The sequence below is a fragment of the Aythya marila genome (assembly GCF_965140915.1).
Source record: "Aythya marila genome assembly, chromosome: 2".
NCBI classification, from domain to species: domain Eukaryota; kingdom Metazoa; phylum Chordata; class Aves; order Anseriformes; family Anatidae; genus Aythya; species Aythya marila.
In genome coordinates, this window is record NC_139043.1 from 10,530,410 (window position 1) to 10,556,342 (window position 25,933).

Sequence of the window (25,933 nt, forward strand, 5' to 3'; positions counted from 1 at the left end):
ATTGTATTTATTTATAAACTGGAATGTGAGCCATTGAAATGCTTGGACAACATGTTGGAAAACAAAATAAACCTTTAAAAAAAAAAAAAAGAATTACATGCCCTTTGAGTCAGCTCTGCACCTATGAGATGAGAGCGGGATTAGACACACATACTTGGTATCACATCAAAAGTTCCTACGACGTTGTACCGGCACAAACATCGTCATCCCACGTGAGCTGCCGCTGTCAGTTCAGCAAGTCCTAGGAGCTGCCACGACAAGCTACAGAGCTCTGCTCAGCACAAGCTTTCCAGCGCAATGCCTGCTGTGTTGTTCCCTGTCCCACGGGCTGTCTGCCTCGGAATCCATGCGAGCACCAAGGTGAAGAAGTAATCCTTTCAACAACACGACAATTACACACAAAAAAGGTTGGCTCTAGTAGAAAGCCTGAAACAGATTTTCGACACCTTTGGATTTAAATAGTAACATAGGAAAGCTACTATAACAAAAGTGATATCCCTCAAGTATTGGAACTGAAACTCCTTAAATGGTGTAAGAAAGTTGCATTGCACTGCAGCCTCCTGTCACCTTTGCTCCTCTCCTCTTCTTCTTAATGTCTAAAGAAAGTCCTAATGTTGGCCCATTTAAGATTGAATGGAACATTAGCTCACAGAGACAGGATAAATATCCTGATAGTTCCTAATGGAAACTTTCTGACATTTATTTCTGCGTATTATATCTGGAAAACAAGGAAAATGATTAGCAGTGTATAGGCTGGTTTTGTGGCATAACACAAGTCTTCCTGAAATGCTGCAAGAGGCTGCAGCACAGTCACCTATACACACACTGCTGAATTTCACTAAGACCCAAACTATAGAGAGGGGTCACACACCCAAACTTTCTGCTGTGCTAGAATTAAATTGAAAATACTTAATGTCTTTAAATGCACAAAGTACCGGTATGTAAATTCTTTTTTCCTCAGTGATTACAAAAGTATACAATCTTCTCATTTAAGCAGTACAAGGATTCCAGTTTGTTTCAATATTAAAAAAATACCAATTATGCATATCTGACTAATTGAGAACACCGTCCTGTTTCCCCAGCCCAGCCCCTCTCATTTCTGAAGGCACTGAGAATCACACTCAGAAAGCTGGCAATCCTGCAGCTCTTTGCTATCTGGATGTTCCACCAAGCTGCAATGGCAAACACTGTCTTCAAAAACTCAAAACGATGCTGTTATTTGCAAAGAAAAGCTCTGGTGCCCTGATACAACTGATATGGTCGCCCAGAAGCCGGTCTTACAATTGAGAACTGAAGGACGCTGAGGCAGCACAAAGCCCAAGTTCAATTTTCACCACGCATACCTCTCACTTCAGCATCTGTTAAACATGCTTCACTCATAATGGCAGCGAGGCTTGTTGAGAACTACATAACTTTTCATCAATTTGACTCACCAGCACAAAAACTAAATAAAATTTGCTTAAGTGCTGCTATTTTTGCATTCGAGTACAAAGAGATGGAGCGAGCGTGCTGCAAGACAAAGTTACCCAGAGCCCTCCTATTTAGCAGCAGCTTGCCATAATAAAATCCTCCGGGATAAGCATTCTAAGCAGCTGCTCTGGAAAAATGACAGAACAGTAGTCTGCTAGCAAGGAAACTGGGAAATCCTACTTCTAGCCTGACACTCAGCCTCTGCAAGCCCAAGTGGAGGAACGCCGTTCAGCCTAAAAACTCAGCCTCAGTAGCTTCCAGAACACACAAAGCAAATGCTATACCCTTGCTGTGCCGCTCCTTTTTACACAATTTCCTTTCAAACAGCATGGGTTTCTGTCATATCTGCGTGCAAAACCCACCCTACCCACAGAGCAGACTGCTGCTACCAGAGGAGCCATGCAGCTTCCCTCCGCCTGTTCATCCCCAGTTGCAGTGCACCTCTTTATAGATAGAAAGCTTTGAGCCGTCAGTCCTCCAGCACCGACTGATCTACTGCAGCCTCATTTCAGAAGCATCTTCTAGTGCCAGCAGATAGTACCAGGTACCAGAAATCAGACTTCAATATCGAGATGAAGACCACCAGCTAACTGTTTCATTCCCATTGTAATTTCAGAGGACCTCGTATCACTTTTCACTATTGTTGTATTCAAAGTTCTTTTCTACTTTCAGCTCCAAAAGGATCCTAAGTTTGCAGTGATCTATTTGGACTGGGCCAGGAAGGCCAAAAACCAGCCAAATGAACAAAAACCATCAGAATAAAAACAGACTGGGAAAATTAAGTTATACTTCTCATAGTTAGATGGCAAGGCTTTTTATTTTCATTTTAAAAGTCTAATCTAATAATAAAAATTCCATTATACTTCATGTAAAGGGATTTCAATTTAAAAGCACTCAGGAAATCACTGGATACAGTTGCAAAGCATGGGCTAGAAGCCTGGTTAGGTACAATATGCACAGAGACCTAACAGACCCCGTGTGTTCACCCCCTTGACACCTGGCCTGCAGACCTGCCAAGAGCCAACTCTCCCATTACACCCTTTGGTCACAAACCATCAAGAACAAGGACTCACCAAAATCAGTCCCCAAGTTTAGGGGGAGTGGAAAATTCATAACAAGAACAGTTCAAGGCATCCATCATCTAGTGGTTGAAACAAAACACTTACTGTTCTTGGAAACTACCACTTGGTACAGAAGCGACATTGAGCACTTCTTAATAAAGGGAGGCGACACCAGCTCTAGGGTTTGCCATTTTGATCACTTCCTAGCCACGTTTAGAGCTGTGACTTTCACTGCTTAAGTGGTCAGAAGGCCAGAGCTTGATCTCAGCTGCTAGGACAACACAGTGCCCTTTGCCCATCTCACCTGCACGGAACATTCACCACTCTAAGTTAGATTTTAAATGCCAATGTCCAATGACAGTCCAGGACAAGCACAGTTAAATAAGTGAAGAACTGAACAGCACGACCCTCCACACGAACAAAACCACCAAAAGCTGGATTTACACTCCAAGCCTTGCTGTCACACCAGGTTACAGACATCTGGTGTAAGCAGTAGTTACAGGGCAGGGCATTGCATGACAGCCCCCGTTAGCACATCTCTGGATTCCCACAAGCTTTGCAATCACTGCTGGCAGCAGAAACCCAGGTTTTAAATGGTGAGGCTGAGAAGGGTGCAGCATGAACAGCAGCTGTAAGGACTCTTGTTGAATTCTGCTACCTGAAGCGCTGCACAGTCCTACATCTTGACATGTTGCCTACTTTATCCTGTTAGATGTCATTTCACTCCTCTTCCTCCTTTCCCTAGCAAGCTTAATTACCTTGAAATTTTAGCTTTCGGGCTTTGTAAGTTTTATAAAGGTATTAACACCTTCTTTTCAACTTGTCACATTTCAGGAACATCTTTTGTATGTCTAAGCCTACATGACAAATGCCTTTTCAGTTCCCTTGGGAATCCAGACACGTTCCCAATGATCCTGCTGCATACCAGATCGTTCTGCTGCCTTAATGAGCAACAGAAGAAAAGTTTTCCTCTCCGGATTGCTAAATATTAGCTTTCAAACTGCCTTATACAACCAGTGTGGCAGCACAACTTCATGTCCTTTGAGTTGTCTACAGCTACGAAAAGAAGCGCTGGGCTCTGCACCAAATTGCCAACCACTCTTAACAGACTAAAGCAGTGAAAATTTTGTCTTACTTCACTGACACACCACCCACCTTCCTAACTAACCCCTGCAGTCAGGAGCTCTGACTCATTACACTTAAGGTTCCTCGCTAGGGAGAACTTACCCTGTTAACACTTGGTAAATTATACAGCTGATCTCTAACGAGACCGTGCAGGCCTTCAGTGCAGATTAATACAGACAACAATTTTCAGAAAAAAGTGTTCAAGAATTACTGACCATCTTCTGCAAGACTCAGTGCCCTCCTTGGCACGGAAATTCAATTTCCTTTCCTGTTATTTAACTGGCTTACCAGCTGCTAATTACTGAAGAGTACAATTATCTTCTTGACTCAATGTGCACATCTTGGCATGAAACCTCAAAAAAAACTAAGTGAACTCAGACAAATATCGACCACTTCAATGTTACTGGTTTTGGGATGAGCAAACTGCAAACCTGGGCTTGCAACAAACAAATGAGCAAAAGGGAGAACTTCCATTTTTTGTGCAGTATTCAAGCTAAAAAAAAGAGTATCAGAGCATGCAAATCCAAGCTGGGTTAACCTGCATCCTGAGAAGTCAAACAAGTCTGTAGAATGTGCTCATTATTCAGTTTTTAAACTGGAAAAAAAAAGTATAAATGCAAACTCATGTTTTGACTGACTCATAACAGGAGCAAAAGTGTGCAACATCGTACATCCTGTACTTCATCCAGTACATCTAGCCAGTTTATTCTTCGTATTAAAGCATGTTTTTTAAACATAAAATCATTCAAAGTATAATGGACATTTTGAAATCCCCCTGTATCATTTCTACCTGCACCACTACAAGCTTACGACATAAAATCTGTCCACATGCCTTTTACTTTATAGATGATGTGTGGCAGCGTTGTTGAACCTGCAAATACTCCGTGATAAACTCTCAAGCTATACTAAGGAAGTGACAGAAAGCAGAACATTATAACAATGTGAACACATTATTTGGGTCTCAGTTAACATAGCAATAAAAATTAGCAGGGAGGAAAACCTGAGATAACTTGACAGCACCAGGCGTGGCATTGCCAGCTTACATGGACACGTGTATCTTTCTTGCTCTTGGGTTCAAGCACTTCATCAGCCACCCACCAGAGCCCTCTGACACTTAGCGGGCTCTTTGCTGTCTGTGTTCATTTCTTTCCTTCATTGCTTTAAGTACACCACCCACTCCACAAATCAGTTACAACATGCTCACTGGTAACACTACCATTTGATCCAGAAAGGGCAAAAAGCTTGCCCAAACAAGTTCTGAAACATTCGAAAGTCCAAGCAAATTTCTTTAGAAAGTTGCAGACACAGAAAGGAAGTGTTATTTGCATATTTCTGTACTGGTTCTTATAGAAACCTCAACCGTTTTCCTATCAGATTACCTGAAAGCGGATGCACTACAATTTCTAACATCAGTTCTCCCTATTTTGTGTTGTGTCCCCAACCTCCCACCCCAGCAGACTGTATTTGAGCACAACACACTGCTATTTCTTAGAAAAAGACACCCAAAACACATCCCACGCTTCCCTGGCACCACTTAACATAAGGACTCCTGCACCAGGTGAGATCAAAGGCCCAGCTCACCCAGCGACCACAACTGATGTTCAAGGGAAAGGAACAAAAGCAGCACTGTGATGCTAACTCTCCTTGAATATCCTCACAGATTCTGCAGGGGCTGAGTAACCCTCGTGGCAGGACCATGCTGAAAACAGGAAACCGATGAAATACGCAACTGGAAGACGCTCTGACCATTGAATTCCAACTCAGTGCAATCGCAGGCATCACTGTGCTATTTCTGGTTATAAACCCCACCCCAACACCATGGGGTTTGCTGCCATTGCTCAGCACAGAGCAGTAACAACAGCCTCGGTGTGGTTTGGGTAGCTTGGGTTGCTAAGGAAAGACTGAAGCATGCCCTGCCAGACCAAGTTTCTAAGCTCAGGTGTGTGACATCGTGTGTCTGAGCTGCATGGTGGAGCCAAAACCCAGCCTGCCACCCAGATGATTAACTGTTATCCTCATACACCAGCCTTATTGTTTTGGCTCTAGGTGAAACCACTGAAAAACACATCCACTGGTGAAAAGCAGCACACTGGTTTCGCACATTGAACCAGTGCATGTGGCATCTGCACATTTACACCCACCAAGCTGCACATCTGCCACAAGACCCATAGTCAGTCACACAGCATCCAACAGAAAGATAGTGTGGGAAGGTCAGAAGCAGTAGGGTTTTCAGATCTAAATGCAACTAAATTTCATTATTGTGGCATTAGGAAAATAGGTAAAATTCTGGCTCAAAGGAAGTAAGCCACCCAACTTGTACAAATTCTACACTGCAAAAACTGCTGCAGGAAGAATCCTTCTGCAAGTGGGAACAAGGCATGGAATAGGGAGACTGTGTCTATGACAAATAAATATATTAAAAATAGACAAAAACAGACTGACAGCCAGTACTGAGACTTAAGTTTGTTAACTTTGACACTGAACTCAATTTTCATTGAAGTACAAATTGAAATAAACAGGATTTAAGCCTTCTAAGAGCTGCTGTTTCAGACCACACACAGAATAAGCAGGAGGGCAAAGCTTGCTTTCAGTCTGTCACTTACCAAAAAGCTGACCAAGCCCTTCTAGTACATGGACACCAATGGGCACGCAGTACCTTTTCTCCAAGGCACTACAGTGTGTTGCAATATCATAGTTAAAACACTCCTAAGTATTCGAATGTCCCGTTGATCCTTTGACTTGTGTACACAGCAGCATTTCTCCAGTCACTTGACCTTCCCTGCAAGTCTTTACAAGTCAACAAAACCAAGGAGAACAAAATATTGCTATGGGTAGGAAATCTGGAGTTTAAAAATCAACATTTGACTTTTTTTTTTTATTATTATTTGCAAGTAGATTCCAAGATGACGACATCTTTTAAGGAATCAGTAGAAAACACAAAAATACATGTATAAATGACTAAATAAAGTAAAAACCCCAGTCGTCAGCTGGCAATGCTTTACCCTACTAAATTCCTGTGGGCCCTGGTACCAGATAACATCCCCTGAGATTCCAGCTTCCCGTGGACACAGATGCTCTCTCTCATGGCTGCAAACCAACAGCGACGCCATCTCTCACAACAGTTGTCTTGCAACACTCTCTGCCAAAACATTCTTCAGCCTCTGTTATGAATTCCTCCATCACAAAAACAGGGGAAGAAAGTAATCACAAAAATCTAAAAAAAATAAATAATAATGCAAGTGTTCTTTCTAAGCCTGGCTATTTTTAAAGCAATACTAAAAAAAAATTAAAAAATGAAAAAAAAAAACAAACAAACTAAAGAATCTGCCTCCTCCTGTTCAGGAAGCTTAACATTTAGAAATGTATTTCTTGAAGGATACTTCATTTTCATTTCTCTAGTTTTAATATAAATTCATGATGCTTATTTTATTTGCATGTATTTAGAGAGTAAGACGTCCATTTTTAGAGAGAATAGGCTGCAGATTTACTGAAGCTGTTACAGAACCAGTGGAACTTTAAACTGTGAAATAACTGCCCTCTTGAGTATACAGCCAAGATTTTCAAGAACAACACTGGTTTACTTCCAGGTACCAGGCCCAATCAAGCATGAGCAGTGACGTGAACCACAGAAAGTTGTTTCTGTACACACAGCCACGGCTCCTGCACAGCAAGTGCTTACAGCTGCGGGTATACCGCAGGTAACCAGCACTGGTCTAAAGGCAGTTCCTGCCCTCCAAACAAACCCTGGGTACCAAGCAGGGGAGTGACTAAGATTTAGTGTTGTCTTGGACATAGAGAGGGGACATTCCAGCATTAGACTGCTGGAGTTGTTGGGTGTTCAGACAGCAGGGAGAGGGAGCAAGAGAGTGGAGGGAAAAAAAAAAGTTGGATACATTTTTCCTTATATGAACGCAGCACAGAGCTGTTATCTCTTCCCTCATACTGCTGATTATCATCAATCCTTCAGATAACCCAAGCATTTAGGGATCTCTTGAATATCCTTTTATCCTAAGCTCTACCGCTACAAACAGTCTATATTCTTCTGCTTCACAGTTTGGCAGTAAAAGTGGTCAACATAAACTACTACTGCTTTACTTGGTGACAGCAGCAGTAAGTCACTTTGTAAGCACAACGCCTGCAATTGAATCATAACATGAGGCACACAATGGGATTTTTAAAGACTGAGTCACTTCTAACTGACACTTCTCCATTTCTGCATTTTGATCTCTATCTGTGGTCCCACCTTGGATGTTTGCACGTTGTACGGCTGCAATGGGGTAATCAGATCGCGCCCACTAGGTCCTGGTTGCAGCTCCACGCCAGGAAGACTCCTTTTACCTCTCGGCAACTTTTCTCCTAAGTCCAGCTCACAGCAATTTCAAAGGTTTCCAATTTTAAAGATTCAAATATTGGTGATCACTAGGATGATTTATTCTGCGCTAATTTTTAAGATTTCTATCTTTTACACGTCCAACAGAAATCTAGTCAACCTACACCTGCTTTATCATTAACAGAGAGAAGGACCTCTGGAGATACACACCTGGCATCTTGAAACACTTCCCCCAGGGGCAGATAGAGTCCTCTGGAGATGCCTGTATTGATCATAAAGAAAATCTCAAATGAATACTGATTTATGTCTAAATTTCGGTTAAGCAAATTCTAGTTCTGAATGGAAACCAAATGTCCTAGGCCTAAAACCAAAGTGAATATCAGTTCTATGAGTGGGAAGAAATTTCTATCAGTTAAAGACAACAGTCTGAGCTGACAAGAATCAACCACCTAGTCCAACAGTTCGCTAAAATCTAGCTTCAGGGAATCATGCACATGACAGTGACAGAATAACTACAGCACTTAATTGGATTGCCCCTAAGCAGAACATTCCTTAATCTGGACTTTTCTTGAAGGAGGTTATGTTTGTGCACGTGCAGGGAGTAGTATCTATCTGCAACCCAGCCATTCTTATCTCCTAAACTCTGAGCAGATTTACAACAGAGGCTTGCTTCTGTACCATACTAATCTTTTTTTTTTTTTTTTTTTTTTTTACGTTCTGTTGTAGAATATTTACTTTATATGTTAATTAAAATCTAACAGCTGTGGCCCACAGCACTCTTTCCTAATTTTAGGCAGGTAAAAAGTAGCAATGGAGTTTCGACCTTGTTACTCTACATTTTTGTTTTACAGAGATTCTCATTATACAGAGAAAAGGGACCTTGTGCAAAAAAATTCAACTCACTCCTTCCCACTGACTGAAGACAGATGGCAGAAAAAGGCTTGCACCTCTCAAATTTGGTGCCCAAATTCAGCAGGATGAACCTACATTTCAGTCTGCAATAGCAAACGTCATTATTTGTACTAATCAGCAATTGATTTTTTTACAGCTTTTACTGCTGATTGTGTTGTTTTAGGCCTGAATCCCAGCCCCATATGATTAATAGGCATTTTCAGCAGTCTATGGGCTGTATCCAGCTCTTAATCGCATGTAATAGTTTTCTTGCACAAGATACCACTTGAATTTAGAATGCAGCGATGACAGTTAAAACAGCTTCAAACCCCGAGTAAAATACCACAGTTACTTTCAGATATCTGCATAAATAGTAGTTAATTTGCAGCTATACCATTTCAACTTAAAAAAGTTATCTTGAAGAATTTGATAGACTTTTCCAAGTAGCCAAAAAAAAAAAAGCAAATATTTTATTTCTTTTCACTCTAAAAGGGATGCTCAATCAAAATGCACCATTCCAGTTGCCAGATATGATTTGTTGCATCCAATACAACCCAGACTCTGATCAATATATTTGAAAAATTATTAGGACATCAAATAGTCAGCCAGCTTACCATTCACCTACAGATGATTTTTGTTTCAACTAAGTTGATTTTTTTTTCCTCTTAACTACATTGTTAAGATTTGTTTGCCTATGTAGAAGTCCTCAATCAAGTGTCTTGCAAAGGACAGTGGAAAAAATTAACACCATCTTTGAGATATGTATTTCCATGTCTCACTCTCAATGTTCTTTTTTGTCCTCAGAATCTCAATACAGTTACTTTCTGTTAAAATAGTGACATGCCAAATCCTATGTCGTTAACTGATCTGGGCTACCCCAACTCAGAGATTTTTTCCATTTCTCTTACTGAGCGGGACATTGCAGCATAACCGTCTTCCTTAGACATTGTGTTTGCTATAGTAGGACAGACGGGAATGCAAACAATCACAGCAGCAGAAAGCAGAGCTGGAGTTCATCACTTCAAATGTTGGAAGAGACTGGAACAGCAAAACCCACAAAACGACAGACTGACAAAAAAGGAAGATCATTGCCCCAAGCAATGAAAGCCTCAAGCAAAGAAGTAAGCAACCTTCTAGCTTCTCCCAGGTTACATCTAATCTTGGATCTCGTGTTCTCTGTTGGAATCAAGAACCAGAACTTCAGAGAAGAAATTCCAAAGTGATTTGTCAAGAACTTAAAACCCATTAATTTTAGGAATAAGGAATAATCTCTCTGGCAAGTGGATACATTTCTATTGCTTTTCAAGGAGTCAAAGTTGAAGTGATGTTCTACAGTTTTCTTGTTTGCACTGTGAGGACACAGATGTGAATCAATGTCATTACAGTCAAGGGTAAGTGCTTTAGAGCAACTTCAAGGAAAAGCTACCATCATCTCCATCCCTTCAGGAGAGCTTCACTTCAAGCAGAAACGCCTCCACTTCTCACCGGAAGAAAAAAGCTGCCAAATATTCTACATCTCAAATACCAGATTCACTTGAAATGAAGATGAAAGTCTGGATGTCTTCAAGGAAGAACAACCACTGCTCCTTGGTATCGCATAACAGGTTTCCTATTACCCATTTCCAGGGTAAATCTTTAAAAATTGTCCAGCAGGTCCTATAGCCACTCACTGCCCACTACAATCCCTCCCCAGTTCTGCCTAACAGAATGATATGTGCAGGCTCTCCCCAGACTTAACATAAAAAGCCCTAGGAAGAAATGGGAAACAAAAAAAATAAAGATACCTACTTTCAGGTATCTCCACTTCCAGTGACAGCTTTGTCAGAAGCACTGTTGTGGTGTAACTAGTACAGACTTCCCTTCCAGCAGCGCCACAAAACCAGAAAGCTCAGTACATAGGAAGCAGGTACACTAAAAACAACACACATGTGCTGGAAGGGAAATCCTGAATCCCTGCTTTAAAATAATGTTTTTGTAGTTTTTCATCTCTCATACATTAAAATTAAGGTTGTTAATTGAGGTTTTTGTTCTTATATGAGAAAATGATTTGTAAACAAGCAAACAAAACGCTATTTTCCAAAACAAATCCATGGTTCTATGGATTGCTCTAACGAACTAGAAAGGAAAAATAATTCATTGGGGAGGTTTTCAGTACATCAAAGTAACCAAGTGAACAGCTTGGTAACATTTTGTTATTCACAAATACACATTGGAGAACTCGTAAAAGGTAGGACACGTACTGGAAAAAAATTCGCAGACAAGTTCAACCTAACACAAAGGAACTGGAAAAACACAACTGTTGGCAGAAGTTTTCAATTACCATACGTCTGTAAGACCAAAAATAACACAAACACTTACTATGCACAGCTCTTTAAAATGGTTTATGCATAGCCAAATCTAGCAGGGAGCTAATTACCACAATAAAGCCTTAAATGATCAAGACAGAAGTAAGAAGAGTGATGTTATCAAAAGCAGCACGGACAATTGAAGCACGTTCACATCACCACAGTGCTCATACCTAACACACCCTACAAAGAGGAGGGGGAAAAAAAGACACATTCCAAAGCTCAAATACTTTCCCTAAAAGATAAACTGGGATGAAGACTACCACGAGCAAATAGAGACAGAGAAACAACTACATTTTAATCTAATTTATCAGCCGTACCTAATCAATCACCTGATTTATCACTATCAGATATTCTTGTACCACATACAACTCAAAAGCCAGAGCCCTGATTCCCCCCCCCCACCTCCCTACCGCATGGAAAAATTCCCTTATTTCCTGGCTGCTATTTGACATTTAACTGGCAGAGGGTGGGTGGGTGGAAAAGCGTTCTCTTTCCAGTTCCAAGTATTTTAGGAGGAAAGTAATTGGGTGAGGAACACGGTAGTTTAAAATATATATAGTTAGTCAGCACCATAAACCTGATTACTAGGCTAAGACAACTTCCTAGCCACGCACACAGGAGCGGTTAGCATCCTAGTTCAACGACTAACCGGATCCATCAACAGCCTGGGTGGAGGGAAAGGAAAGAAATTACAAGATATTTCTTGAAACGAAATATATATTCTCTGCGGTAATGACAGTCTGCTTGGAAACATGCAAACGGGTGAAACGTGCTAACTCCCAACAAGCCCCGAGGGCTCGCTCTGTAAGGCTGCACAAACACCTCAGAGCCTGTCTCGTAAAACTCTTCCCTGCAGAGGAATGCCACACCAGTTCTCGTTGAGATTTTGGATGTAAAGTTGTAAACTTACTCACTGTTGGATTTCAAGGCTTAGCAGCTTGCAGAGTATGCTGTGTGAGAAACGGCAGCCGGGAAAGCACACATTGTTTTATATCGAGGTATGCAGAGCTGAAATAAGGTTTGAAGAACGGACATAATAAAAAGAAGAAGTAATAGTGCATAAATACCAAACTAAGAGCTTCCTCAGCTGCTAAGCTCTACCTGAGTTTTCTTCCTTCCCACGAGCCATTTTTTCCCAGTAAGCAATTCCTAACTGAACACGTACAACTTTTAAGAACAGAAGAGTGGATGGTAATACTGCAGGGCTAATTCAAACCAGAACACTTCAGGATTTATGGGCACCTTCACACTTAAGCCTATCCTGTGGTTACTTTTAAAAACGAAGCAGGAAGGCACTGCACTTCTAGACAGTTTCACCTGCTTTCCTCCCACCTGCCCTTTAAAACAGACAGTGATGGGATACTGACAGACAACAGGTCGGGAATACATTTTGAATTTCACATGTTAATCTTCCAAACCTTCCCCAAAGCAACTATTTCAGTCGGTCTGGATAACTCACGTGAGCCAGTATCTATCAGAAGGAATGCAAACAAAGGTTATGAAAACAACAGGGCTGGAGCCTGTACTGAACTCTCTAATTCAAGTCTTCATTAAAACAGACGAAAAAAAGGTGTGCAATTGAACTCACAAACACAAACCTCTCAGGGGAAAGAGTCTGCTTTTGACCTAACGTAAACTTGACCCAGGCTGCTATATGATAAGGACAGCCAAATGACAATGTAATGCCCGTCCATCATGTGATGGCTATTTTCAGCCAAGTAAATCTAGTTTCGTATTTCTAGTAACAACTTCCTGAGGCAGAATCCTGGGCTGCTTCGGCTGAAAACCGTTAGCCCTGCTTCAGGTTTCCAAGCGCTGACAAGAGTCCTGTAGTCACATCAGGAGTGTAGCAGACAAAACTTGGTGCAGTGACTCACGCAGGAACACTCCTCTCTGAAAGGTTATTTATATAACTGGAGTTCCAGCGGAAAATGCTGTGTTTTAGCAATTTGCTGCACAGAGCCTTAATACTAGCTATTTAGCTGACAGGCATCTGAATGACTTCAAAAGTCTCACTGCCTCCCACAGAACCTCTCTCTAAAGATAGCCATCATCTACTTTTGTTGCTGGTACACTTAATAGTTAAGTAAATACTGGTGCTTTATGCAGAAAAGGTTTCTTACTAGTTGTAAGCCGCAGCTGGAGACTGAAAGCTAATTAAACGATAGCTTAAAACAAAAACAATCATAGAATAACATGTTGGAAAGGACCTCTGGAGCTCATCTGATCCAACCACCCACTAAAAACGGGGCTGGCTTTGAAGTTGGCTCAAAGTACTTAGGGTTTATATGTTTGATAATTAGGTATGTTAACAGGCCTGTTTCAATGTTATCAGAGAAGCTGGATGTGCAGCTCGGCATTATAAACTGCTCAGGTTCACACTGTGCTTGCCATCAAAGGTATCTCGGCAGGGTTACTTGCCACTCCCTGCTAAGAGGGTCTTCTCACGAAAGGCATTGCTTCATTTCACATCAAAACTGACCACAGGCTTTGTAGAATCACAGAATGGCTTGGGTTGGGAGGGACCTTAAAGCCCATCCAGTTCCACCCCCCTGCCATGGGCAGGGACACCTCCCACCAGCCCAGGTTGCTCAAAGGTCCATCCAACCTGACAAAACCTGTGATTAGCTGGCCAGGTAAATGCTAATGATGGCACAGGAAGGCAGTGGGAAATGCACCTGGGTGTAGGACAGCTAAAATTTTGGCAGGAGTGCACTTTTACTTTGTTTGGAAACTGCAGCATCACTTTAACTATTTTCATTGCAGCATCATTCACTTTAACTACTGGTCTCCCTGATTCTCTCTGCAGTAAGCTTATCGAAACACAGAGGAAAGCAGGACTTTGCTTACAAATAAGACTTCACGATGCTGGTTTCTTCCTCATAAGAATGTATATAAATCTTTAATGGGAAGAAGCTTGAAAATTCTCACTTTCTTCTTTTAAGATCACAGGGAGCACATAAATGGAACAGAACTGTCAAGATGCTGCACCATTTAAACTGCAAAGAAAACAAGAGCTCTGCAAGTCCAACAAAGACTGGTACATGGAGCTTGGTAGAAGCTATGTGGGAATAAAAATTGGGCTGGGCATGGGGATCAAATGACTGCAAAAAGGCTGAGGAGCATCTCCCCTCCTAAAACAACACCCCAATGGGACTCAAGAAGAGACAGGACACAGCTCACCTGAAAACAAGAAAAAGATCAACGCAAAGTATCTTGAGATGAGGCAAACGGAATGGATTTAGCACAACATACATGCTGAACACAGGCCCTCAAAAACCAGTAAGGGACACAGTGGGCTTTGGGCAACCTGACCTGGTGGAAGGTGTCCCTGCCCACGGCAGGGGGCTGGAACTGGGTGATCTGTAAGGTCCCTTCCAACCCAAACTATTCTGTGATTCTACAATTCCGATTCTTGAACCTCACCTTTGTAATGAAACTTCCTTACAAAGCAAGTTTAATCTGGACTAATTGAAGTCAATGGAGAGCAAATCTGTAAGTGCTACCAGTTACTCCATTAGCTCATGCGGCAAGTTTGAACAGCACCACTATCCAGCCACGACAATGATCCATTTTGTGATTGGATCATTTTAGCCACAAATTTTACATTAGAAGCATAGTGAAGAAATGACAGAAAATGACATTCATGGAATCAGAACACAGAAAAGTTGGGAAATGCCAGAAAGAAAAAATTAAATTGCATCCTTATTTTCCAAAACAAAAACGTCACGTACATCTTCAGTCACACTGTCATCCTTCCCTGCTTGCCCCAACAGAACTCTACTCCCATCCAGTGAGAAATCAAATCTTCCTCAGAAAAGGTATTAAGACTGCATAAGAAAAGCAACTGCTGTTTTGATCCTCTCATCTTTTGCTGCAAAATGAGAAAAGCATTTAGCGTATGGCACAGGGGACTGAAAAGGGTCCTGGGTGAGTTCAAGCCATCCTGGAAAACCACATACACTGTCAAACACACCACACTGGCAACCAGCTTCAACCATTGCACACATGGCCAATGTTAGCAAATTCTTGATTTGACTCTTTCCCATCTAACATCTTCTTTCTTTACTCTAAAGAATACTTTCCTCATTCAACTGATAGAAATCTTAACCAGAAGTATCAAAGTGCCATACAATCCAAAAGTTATACAAACGATAAGATGTTCGACCTAAGTAGTTCAGTTTCATAACCTATTTAACTCAAACAGCTGTTTAAAGCTAAGACACCCCCCTTTTCTTACCAAAATACCCTTTCCCACTGTTCTTACTCACACTTGAGTAACTCGTATTTTATTTTCATTAAGTGCTCACACACACCATCAAAAGACAAGGATTGAAGTTTGGCTGGTGGGGTGACCATTCCAATCTTCCACAGGAAAGAATAGTATCAGATTTAATTTATATTGTCTGAGAATAAGGAAAACAAAGAGAAAGATGAGACTTCATGGGCTGAAAAATGTACGGAACAACTCTCTACCTACATTATCAGTGTCTAATACAAAAATCTCTTGTTTATGTAACGCTTCCAGAAGGACCATACTCTTTATTTATTGATTCCTTTGTGTTTACATGCTGACACACACCAAATCAGTGACACAGGTCAGTTTATAATCATTAACCATTGCTTTCAGAATCTGATACACTACATAAAGCTCTACCAAAGCATCTTTCAGACACTACAGGGAATATTTAAAAAACAGCATTCTTTTAAAACCTCACTTCAAAACACGTTTTGAAAACAGCTTCCATAAACCCATACCTCATATTCAGGCATATGGTCAGCAAGAAATTGCTGCAAAGCTCCAAAAAGTTACACTTGAGGCAATTTCAGCAATTAGAAAGCTTTTTCTGTGCTATAATTAACGATGGCTGGATAAATGGGAAATAAACTGCAATATAAAGCAAATTATTTAAGACAAAGATTTTTATCTTACTAAAAACAAAATGCTACCTCTTCTTTCATTTTAAAATACAGGAACGAGACACCAAAGAATTGTTTTGAATGCTTAAAATTTCTACAGCAGGCTGTCATTACTGTAAACTACTATGAAAATGTTTTGATAATAACCTTGATTCATCTTCCTATTTTCCAGCAGGCTCTCACATGCAAAAAGATAAAAATAAAAATATAATTTAGAATGCATATCCAACTACACTCTGTGATGTGCCAACGGTCTCGAGAAGCAGTAAATTCTTCTCTAAAGCCAGAAGCAGCTTGTGGAAGAGGCAGAAAAGGATGACTGTTACTCTAGCCTTCCTTCCTCCCCCCCCCTCCACAAAGCTTCAGTCTTTACTGACAAGATCTTTATGACTCCTACCTATTCAAATATGGCTCAAGGTGGCCCCACCCCTGTATTCAAAGACTATTCTGGCATGGAAACAACCCTGGCAGACCAAAGTGAAAGTAAAATTTAAACAAAATACAAAGGCACAGAACTTCAGTTACTCAGACAAACAGCACATCACAAAAGTCACTGATAATTGTTGGATAGCATCAGCTTGTTATATTGAAAAAAAAAATCCATTATACACAGACAGTTAGAATGTCTGTTGTACCTAAAAACAGTTCAAAAGCATACTAATATTTTCAGGTCAATATTTTTCTTCTACAGTATTTTGATATGTTGATAAACATCAGCTCATCACATGGTTTTCTACCATAAACACTCTGGAAAAGGATCTTTCTGTATGAATCATACAATGATGCTTACCCCATTACTATGTGACAGAAAGCAGTATGAGACAGAAATCAGCACAGCATCATTTTGATACAGTAAATTTGAAAACTTTGAGAAACAGAAGATATTATCAATGTCAAACATAAAAGTGTCCCGTCCCCTCTCCCCCCCCCACTGGTTCTCCATTCCTAGCACCATTGTTCACATGCCTCTTATCTATGGTGTTCTCTTAGAAGTCACCCAGGTTACCTTCTGAGGTACAAAAAGTAATACTGAACCAAATTAAACTTTTTTTTAAATAGAAAATCCACAGCCACTAAACCATACAGTACATGTGTGCATACATACACTATCAGGCATCTAGAACAGAAGGCAGTTGTCACAAGCATGCGTCAGGCAGAAGGATGTGGACTTCAGTTGTTCAGTACTCACAAGTTATTACTCCATCCTCACTCACGCTGTTTCATGCTTTCCAGATGCAGGCTGGCAGCCCACAGGATATGGCCATCTGCAGCACTCACCATCGAAACTGATTAGATGCAGCTTAGCATTAAGGAGATAGACATGGAAGTCATTTTTCTATTGAATCTAACTTTCTTAACTAACATTTGGGGAAAGGATGAGGAGATGTGTAACAATGTCTCATATCCGCCATTTTATGTTTTAGTATGCTGCATAAAAACTCACCTATAATTCACATAGCTAACAGCATTAACTGAAGTCACAAGTTGAGAGCAAGCTCTTTTTGTTCTATGGAAATTAAAAAACAAGTTAGCATTGCAGAAGTCCTTTTGCTTATCAGGGTTAATGAGTACATATTCAAGAGCCATCAGTACAGAGTCTTTGGAGCTTCCTGTCTTAAATTATCACTCTAAGATCCAGTTCACAGGTTTGATTTTACAGCACTCAGAAGCTGTCATATCAAATACACGCAAGAGCACCACCACCTCGATCCTCTATAGTCCGCAGATGCAACTCCGTACAGGATATGACTCTGCACTTAGACCTGCTTAACTGTTCTTCTTCCACGAACATACTGAGTCCGCCTTCCTAATATCAGTAACTACTAGAATCTTACTGATTCCCCTAACCACATAGCTGCAGTATTTTACAAGAAGCTCATAGAAGGGTTTTAAAAAAAGTATACACATGATTAAATACAAATCATCTCATAGTTACAAATCATAGTTTCCTTTCTCAAACATGTTCCAAAGCCTGCTTTTACCCAGAACAGTCTGTGATCCTTTGAACATTAGGGGTTTGTTCAACATTCAATCCAACACTCAGCTAACAAGTATGCAATTACCACAGAAGCCATACTTTGCTGGACCACTGCAAAAACACTCATCTAATCCTGGGTTGGTAATTCATGGATTACTGGAGCTGTACATCAGCATCTACCAGAAACAGTACCCACAAGTATCTTCCCTACAGGTGTAGCGATGGTACAGCAATTCAAAATACTACCTGAGCACAAGAATTTCATACCACTTCCCAAGAGGAGTAAGTATCAAGTTTCTTTACCACTGTATATCAGCTTAGTTGAACAGGTGACTAGTCACACATTTATCTCAGTTTGGGCAGGTTTTTTCCTTTACCTTAAGGTAGATAAGAAAATCAGTAATGCCACCATAAAAATCACCCCAAACTACAGCAGAAGCTCAAGTCTATAATACGCAAAATACTACCACAAAGTTGTAATCAATATATTAATATGACACTAATTTTACTACAAAGATGTACACTACTTCAGTTTCTGTATAATATAATACATGGAAAGAGAAACAAAAAAAAAAAATGTCCAAACATGTTTTCAGAATCAATTATCTAAAACCGCTAGGATTTGTTCCTATTTTGGTCTCCTGCTGACTGCTGACAGACTGCACAGATACAGGCCCTGGTACAAGGCCAAATTTACAATTAATCCGGGGGAAAAAAGTCAGCATGGCCTTTTATCTATACTTTGAAGAAAAGAGGAGTAAATTTTACTTATCCAAAACAATGCTGAACAGTAACTGCAAATATATCAGGAAAGTAACATAAAACAACCCCAAATCCCCTAAAATGGTAAAACGAGGTAACTTTTTTGGTTGTTTTGAGAAAGAATGAAGTAAATTGGTTACTCCACTTCTATTTCTAAAACAGTAATGGAATTTCATCATCTAAAGCAACATGATGCCTTGCCTTTAAAGTTTCAGTCCTGGTTTCCTACCTTCCCTATTCAAAGTAAGGATTCTTAATTGCTGCTTTCCTTATATATGTTTGCATCTTAATTACATTTATTCCAGTATAAAATACATACAGTGTATGAAACGTTGCTAAGACAGGGGAAACACTGACTTTATTTAAAGACCATTTTGATCTCCAGTCATTTTGCATTGTAAATTCTGTTGCCTAATTCAAATGACTTGGCAAAGCGCCCAACTCTCCTCCCTCCTACCCCATGTAACCAGTGACAGCTCCCAAACATGCAGCAGAGCTATAACTACACGTTAGCAGGCCTATGAGTACAGATCTTATTACAAGAGTGAACAAACTATTTCTTGATCCCATCCACTTGTATTAGTAATACAAAGTGCAAGGAACAGAGAAGAAAAATTGCTTCCCGCAGAGTTTGTGTTCTAGCGTGTGATCTTTAAGCATAATATTTTAAATAACGGAGTATTTACATTTCAAATGACTTATATTCATGTTGAATTCATTCCTTTCACAGAACAGAATGTTCTTATCATATAACCATCTGGTTATGGAAAAATTAAATCTTTTTAGGAAACTAATAATTAACATTACTAACTGCAGTGTGATAGCACAATAGTATTACTTGCAAATCATTACTAAGCATAGTCACAGGACAAATCTTAACACATTACTGACTTACTTATTTTTAAGAAAGTGGTTATTGCAGGAGTAAAGTATTACTGAGATAAATGGCTTATGCAGTAATCACTCCTAATGCAGGTTTGAGAAAAAATAAAATAAAAAACTAATAAAAATCACACCTTACATACATTGCTGCTCACCTGAGATTCTTTTCCAATAACAATAGAAAAAAAAAAAAAAGAAGCAAGTGTTTGGGATGTTAGGTAATATTAATTGAAAAAAACAGCTCACTACATCTCAATTTCAGTCCCTGAAGAATAGAAAATGCCCTATATTTTAACTTACTTGGGTAGGACAGTGCTGCATTTTAACTCTATTTCCACGATCAGAAACCAGAAGAACACACACTAGTCCTACGAGGAGCGGCTGAGGGAGCTGGGCTTGTTCAGCCTGGAGAAGAGGAGGCTCAGGGGCGACCTTATCGCTCTCTATGGGTACCTCAAGGGAGGCTGTAGCGAGGTGGGGGTTGGCCTGTTCTCCCACATGCCTGGTGACAGGACGAGGGGGAATGGGCTTAAGTTGAGCCAGGGGAGTTTTAGGTTAGATGTTAGGAAGAACTTCTTCACTGAAAGGGTTGTGAGGCACTGGAACAGGCTGCCCAGGGAAGTGGTGGAGTCACCATCCCTGGAAGTCTTCAAAAGACATTTAGATGTAGAGCTTAGGGAAATGGTTTAGTGGGGACTGTTAGCGTTAGGTCAGAGGTTGGACTCGATGATCTTGAGGTCTCTTCCAACCTAGAAAATTCTGTGATTCTGTGATAGTTTGGAGCTCATATTAGACAGATGAGCTGGAACAACAGTAATGAATCAATAGTAAGAGATATCAGGCTCCATACACTGTCTTACACAAAATGATTGAAATTTGTGATACTCTAGGATAACAAATAGAAAAGAGAAGGAAAGAGAATAGCCATTGTCCGAGACAAGTTACACAGATAGCAAAAAGAATAATTAGAAGCTTAATGACTATGAGAGCAGACAAAAAACACTTTTGAATGCAGCCTGGAAAACAGAAGTCCAATCAGTCTGGAAGCTACATTTATTTGGATGCATGATACTTCCAGAATATAGAATACAGTTAGCAGAAGGAAAAGAAACAAGACCTTTAAGATTTAACAATATGATTAAAGGGGGGGGGGGAAAGAAAAAGGAAAGAGTGATTTACAATACAACTGCCAACTGATGTATCAGACAGTCACACCTTCAGGGAAACACTGCATACTGATCAATTGCTTTCTGACAGCACTATGATATGCAGGTGCTTGCAGCCAGCACTCACTTCTCTCTATGAATTTCTACCCACAGCATACATTCAAGTCAAGAGGCCCCTTTCTAAATTTGTGGGTATTTGGCCAATTCCATGCAAGAATTAATTGCTATTTTATCAAAGGTAACTAATTACAATTTAGAGTTCACACACAGCACTAAGCTGGAGTATCCACTGCCTAGTTACTGGCACATAGTAACTTACACAGCCCTCACAACAAACCCAGGTTCAATTAATTTATTTTAAATGCATCAAATCAGAACATTTCCATTATATGACTGCATGGTAACAGGAAAAAAAAGAGAACCCATAGAGCTAACGTAAGAGCTATTGGACACTTTATTTAAGACTCGTATCTCAGCTTCAAGCAGTAAAATCACCTCATCTCTTTTTATACACAGTTCCCATGTTTACCACGATCTTGTAAAAAAAAAGAACTAGGATAAAAGACGCAATAAAACAGAAGTAAGAAGCCTCCCATTTCACACCTATACCCTATATTCACTCTGGATGTCTGAAACTCACATAACTTCCTTGTTAGAGCTGGGATGGGTCACATCAGGTACAATTTGATGACAAGAAGACCACAACTTACATACTGAACATTGCAAGCCTGCCTGGTGCACAGGCACACAGAGCACCCTGCAGAGACATGCATGGCTATCACTGAGCAGAGAACAGGCAGCAACAAAATCCCATGGAAAGATTCAGCAGAAATCCCCAAGACTTCTGATGTGGAGACTAAGATAGCACCAAGCTCCTCACAGCCGATTACCCCAGCAGAACAGGACACCCGAGGCCTTGATGAGCGCTGCTGGGTGGCTGGCTGTTAGCTGTGTTTAAAGAAATTTAACGCCACAGGTAAAAATTACAAAGAGCTAGTAGCCAGCTGTGAAGCTGAGCTTCAGCTAGCTGTAAATATCCATTAGAAAGCCCCAAACTTTCACAGGAATGTTCCACTTTCGAAGAAAACCTTTTAAAGCCAACCACAGCGATGCTCGAATACAGCCACCTGAGCGCCCTCACCTTAGCCCTCCCCTCACAGCCCTGGAACCAGCCAAGAATCCCACCTCATTTTTCTGTCATTGCCTATTAAGTAACACTTTATTTAAAGCCGTTAAGACGCTGGTTTTGTCAGCCTCTGCTCTCAACTTTTCAAGAAAAAAATAAAACCTTTCTCCCCAGTCACAAGACATCGCAGAGACCTCGCGACGTCCCAAAGGCGGGCGTCGCTGCCATCCGAGGGGGGAAAAAAAAATACAAAATAATTAAAAAGGCAACCCAAAGCCTGAGGTAAAGTTTATTTCTGCCAGGGAAACCCGGGCCGCGGCGGCGGTCAGGGCACGGCAGGGCGGCCGCCTCAGGCGCTAACGGGCCGGGAGGCGGCGGCGGGGCCAGGCCACCGCGGCGGAGGGACGGTCCCGGGTCCGGGCACCCCAACGCCGGCATCTCCTCGCCTCCTCCCTTCCAGCTACAGGCCTGCAGCGGCCCGGGGAGGAGGAGGAGGCGGCCACCAGCGGGCCCCAGGCCGGCCGCGGGGCTCGGCTGCTCCCTCGGAAGCGCCGAAGGGCGTTGTTGGGCACTCACCCAGGCGGGCAGATCCGCCGAGGAGACGCTGAGCCGCACCGCCTCCTCCTCGTCCTCCAGGAAGGCGAGAGCCCGGCCCAGGCGGGAGGTTTTGCCGCCGCGGTGCCTGCGGATCCAGAAGAGCCCGCACAGGGCGATGAGCACCCAGCTGAAGCTCAGCCCCAGGTAGCCCAGCACGTAGACGGGGAAGATGAGCACGAAGCTCCTGGCGAACTGCGACACCAAACCCGTCACGTCCACGCTCAGCAGCGACGGCGGCGGCGGCTCCGGCACCGAGTCCCCGGCGGCCGCCGTCGCCTTGTCCGCGGACCCCGCTCCGGGGGGCTGCTTCGCCGCGGCCCCGCTCATGCTGCCGCAGCGGCGGTTCCTCCGACTGCTGCCGCTCCTCCCGCTGCTCCTCCTCCTCCTCCTCCTCGCATCCTGCGCCCGGCCCCGCTGGCCGCGCACCGACACCAGCCGCCGCCCGCTTCCGCGTTCGGCCCGGCCCGGCCCGGCCCCAGCCGCGGGGAGGCGCCGGCCGCCCCTTTCCACGCCTGTGGCGGCCGCCGCCTCCCGCAATCCCGGGCGGCCCCGAGGTTCCCTCTCCACCGCCCCGGGCCTGCCCGAGGAAGAGCCGGGCCGTGAGGGGACTCCCTCGTCGCTTCCCGGCTCCCGCTCGGTGGCGGAGCTCTGTGAGGAGGCAGGCGATGGCGGGCACCTGGGCGCTGCTTCGTGCCCCCCCACAGACACGCCGCGGCTTCTCCCCTCTCTCTGTAGCCACGCGTGTGGTTGAAAGGTTTCCACCTGTTACGCCCTTCTGTGGAAAGCTTCGTATTTTCCTTTGCTTGCTGTTGAGGGATGTTATTAAAAGATGGGCTGATACACGGCTTGGGGGAGCCAGGAGTTGGTCACTCCACGCCTGAGTTACAACAGGTGCCGCCTGAAGTTTTGCTCGCACATCCTCAGATAAAGCTGCCTCCTTCGTCATCTTGTTAATATATAGGAGTACCTGGGGTGGTACCGACAATCCAGACTCTTGGGATTACACAAGTCCTGCTCTGCAGAACTAATAAATCCTGATTTTCTACAGGTTTGCATCCTGTGTCCCTTTGTAGATATGCTTGCTTCACACACCTTCCTCCTACCATTCCTTTATCTTGTCAATAATATAACCCCACCAATTTTGGGAGGGGCAGCTGTTGCTTCTCCTTGCTTATCAGTTTGCTGGTACACCCTTGCTGATTAATCTCAGCATTTATGAGGAGTGTTATTTATCTGGATATAAGTGCCCAATCTTCCACTCAGCGGGGCAGTCAAGGCTCTTTCTCCTTTCTTCGGCCAACTTTCACAAAAGTTGCAGGGCTCTGAGACAGGCAGGGGTGAGCAAATTTAGCCCATAGGCTAAAAAGTTATGAAAAACATAAATGACAAACAGGGAAGCTATGTTAGCTTCACATCCTTAAAAAATGAAAACAATCTCATCTCAATTATCCAGAGAAATGGAAAGTCAGAAAGGAAATGGCACAAAAGATAAAGCTGTTTGGCCAGTATTGTACAGCAAAACTGGAAACAGTCCAGATCTCGGTACCTGATTGTGTTGTTCTTGTATCATCTTTCCAAATTCCCTTCATGCTTGCACTTAAACACAATGGATGACTCGAAGAAAAATAAATGGCTATAGATTCACAGAATCCAGAGTGGGTGAGATTGGAAGGGACCTCTGAAGTGCTCCCTCACATTGAGCCAGAACCTCCTGTGCTTCAGTTTGTGCCCGTTGCCTCCTGTCTTGTTGCTGGGCACAACTGAGAAGAGACCAGCTCCAACCTCTCAACACCCTCTCCTCAGATATTTATATATATCAATGAGATCTTCCCTCAGTCTTCTCTTTTCCAGGCTAACCAGGCCCAGTTCTCTCAGCCTGTCCTTGTACGACAGGTGCTCCAATCCTCTGATCTTTGAAGCCCTCCTCTGGACTTGCTCCAGTAGTTCTATGTCCCTCTGGTACTGGGGAGCCCAGAACTGGACACAAGACTCCAGGTGTGGCACCACCAGGGCTGAGTAGAGGGGGAGGATCACCTCCCTTGACCTGCTGGCAACACTCCTCCCAAATGGTTAGGAAACTGCAGGGCAGCATAATACTCTATAAAAGCTTTTTTTTTTTTTTTTTTTTTTTTTTAAACTGGGGGTATTGAGTGTGACTGTGACCCATTTGGATCCCAATAATATCAAACTACTGTAAATGTGGCTGTGGGTTGTTTGTCTGTGTGGTTTTGTGTTGTCTGTTTGTTTGCATTTACTCTATTCCTAAATACTTGTTTTGCTTATATAAACTTTCTTGTGAATTCTTCAGTCCTAAGGTTGAGTAACGCCTAGTACAAGTGGTCATATTCTTTGATGGCTCCTTCAATTACTGCAAATACTGTCATGATTTTCTCATTTTTTCAATCCCTTCATTATAGGTCTTGGACTCCATTGCTCCATTTTACTTCCCTATTTAGCTTCACAGTATCAGAATCAGGATATTACTGTACCACAAACCAAAATTAAAATTCAAAATATGAGAAAAAAAAGTGATTGAATTAACATGATGTTACGCCAACTAACACTTCACCATATGCAACATTTTATTCTGCTGTCCTTTATGTCTCAGTGTGCGTTCTGCAAATGAGCTGGATATAGAACTGGTAGAGTACCCCGTACAGTCAATATATCATAGAAGCACAGTAGAAAAAAAAATGAATCTTGTAGTAGCATTTGGTATGACGAACACATAATTGTAGGCCTGACAACCTAGCATTGATCCTGGCCAGACTGATGAATTAGTCAATACAGAAATCTGATTAATTAGAATTAAAGGTGAGTGATACAGCACCAATCAAATAGGAAAACAAAAGTGAGATCTTCTGATATTGATTTGAAAGCATTTATCTGTAACATCAAGAGAAAGTTCTGATAAAGAGGTTACAGCTGACTTCTTAGAACTTCTGCAGATAACCAACTTGGCCTCATGCAGTATTTTGGTGAAGAAACTGGGTGGTATGAAATTAGCATACCATTATTATAATAGAGACAAAAGAGTCTTGTTAAGATACAAACGCTGCTGCTTGAGGGTTAAGTTCAAGTCACTCTCTTAGAGTACTTGATACAATGTTCCTGATAAACAGAAGTTATTTGTTTACTCTTTTATTTATTTATTTATTTATTTATTTATTTATTTATATTTTTGTTGGTGTTGGCAAATTGCTGAATAATTTGCTCCAGAAACTTCAGTTTGTTAAGCTAATTCACATATTTCCTGATCCTGCTGTTTTTTTGATAC

General features: G+C 41.9%; 1 protein-coding gene across 2 annotated transcripts in view; it reads right to left on the reverse strand.

Annotated features, from left to right (window-relative positions):
* Positions 1–23,130, reverse strand: part of ESYT2 (extended synaptotagmin 2) — an 80,075-nt gene extending 56,945 nt beyond the window's left edge. The window contains exon 1 of one of the 2 annotated variants that reach the window (XM_082754386.1): positions 22,636–23,130. In XM_082754386.1, coding sequence (XP_082610512.1) covers positions 22,636–22,983 — 348 coding nt within the window. In that variant the 5' untranslated portion in view covers positions 22,984–23,130. The remainder of the gene's footprint in view (positions 1–22,635) is intronic. The other variant, XM_082754385.1, reaches the window with a different exon arrangement.
* Positions 23,131–25,933: the final 2,803 nt, after the last annotated feature.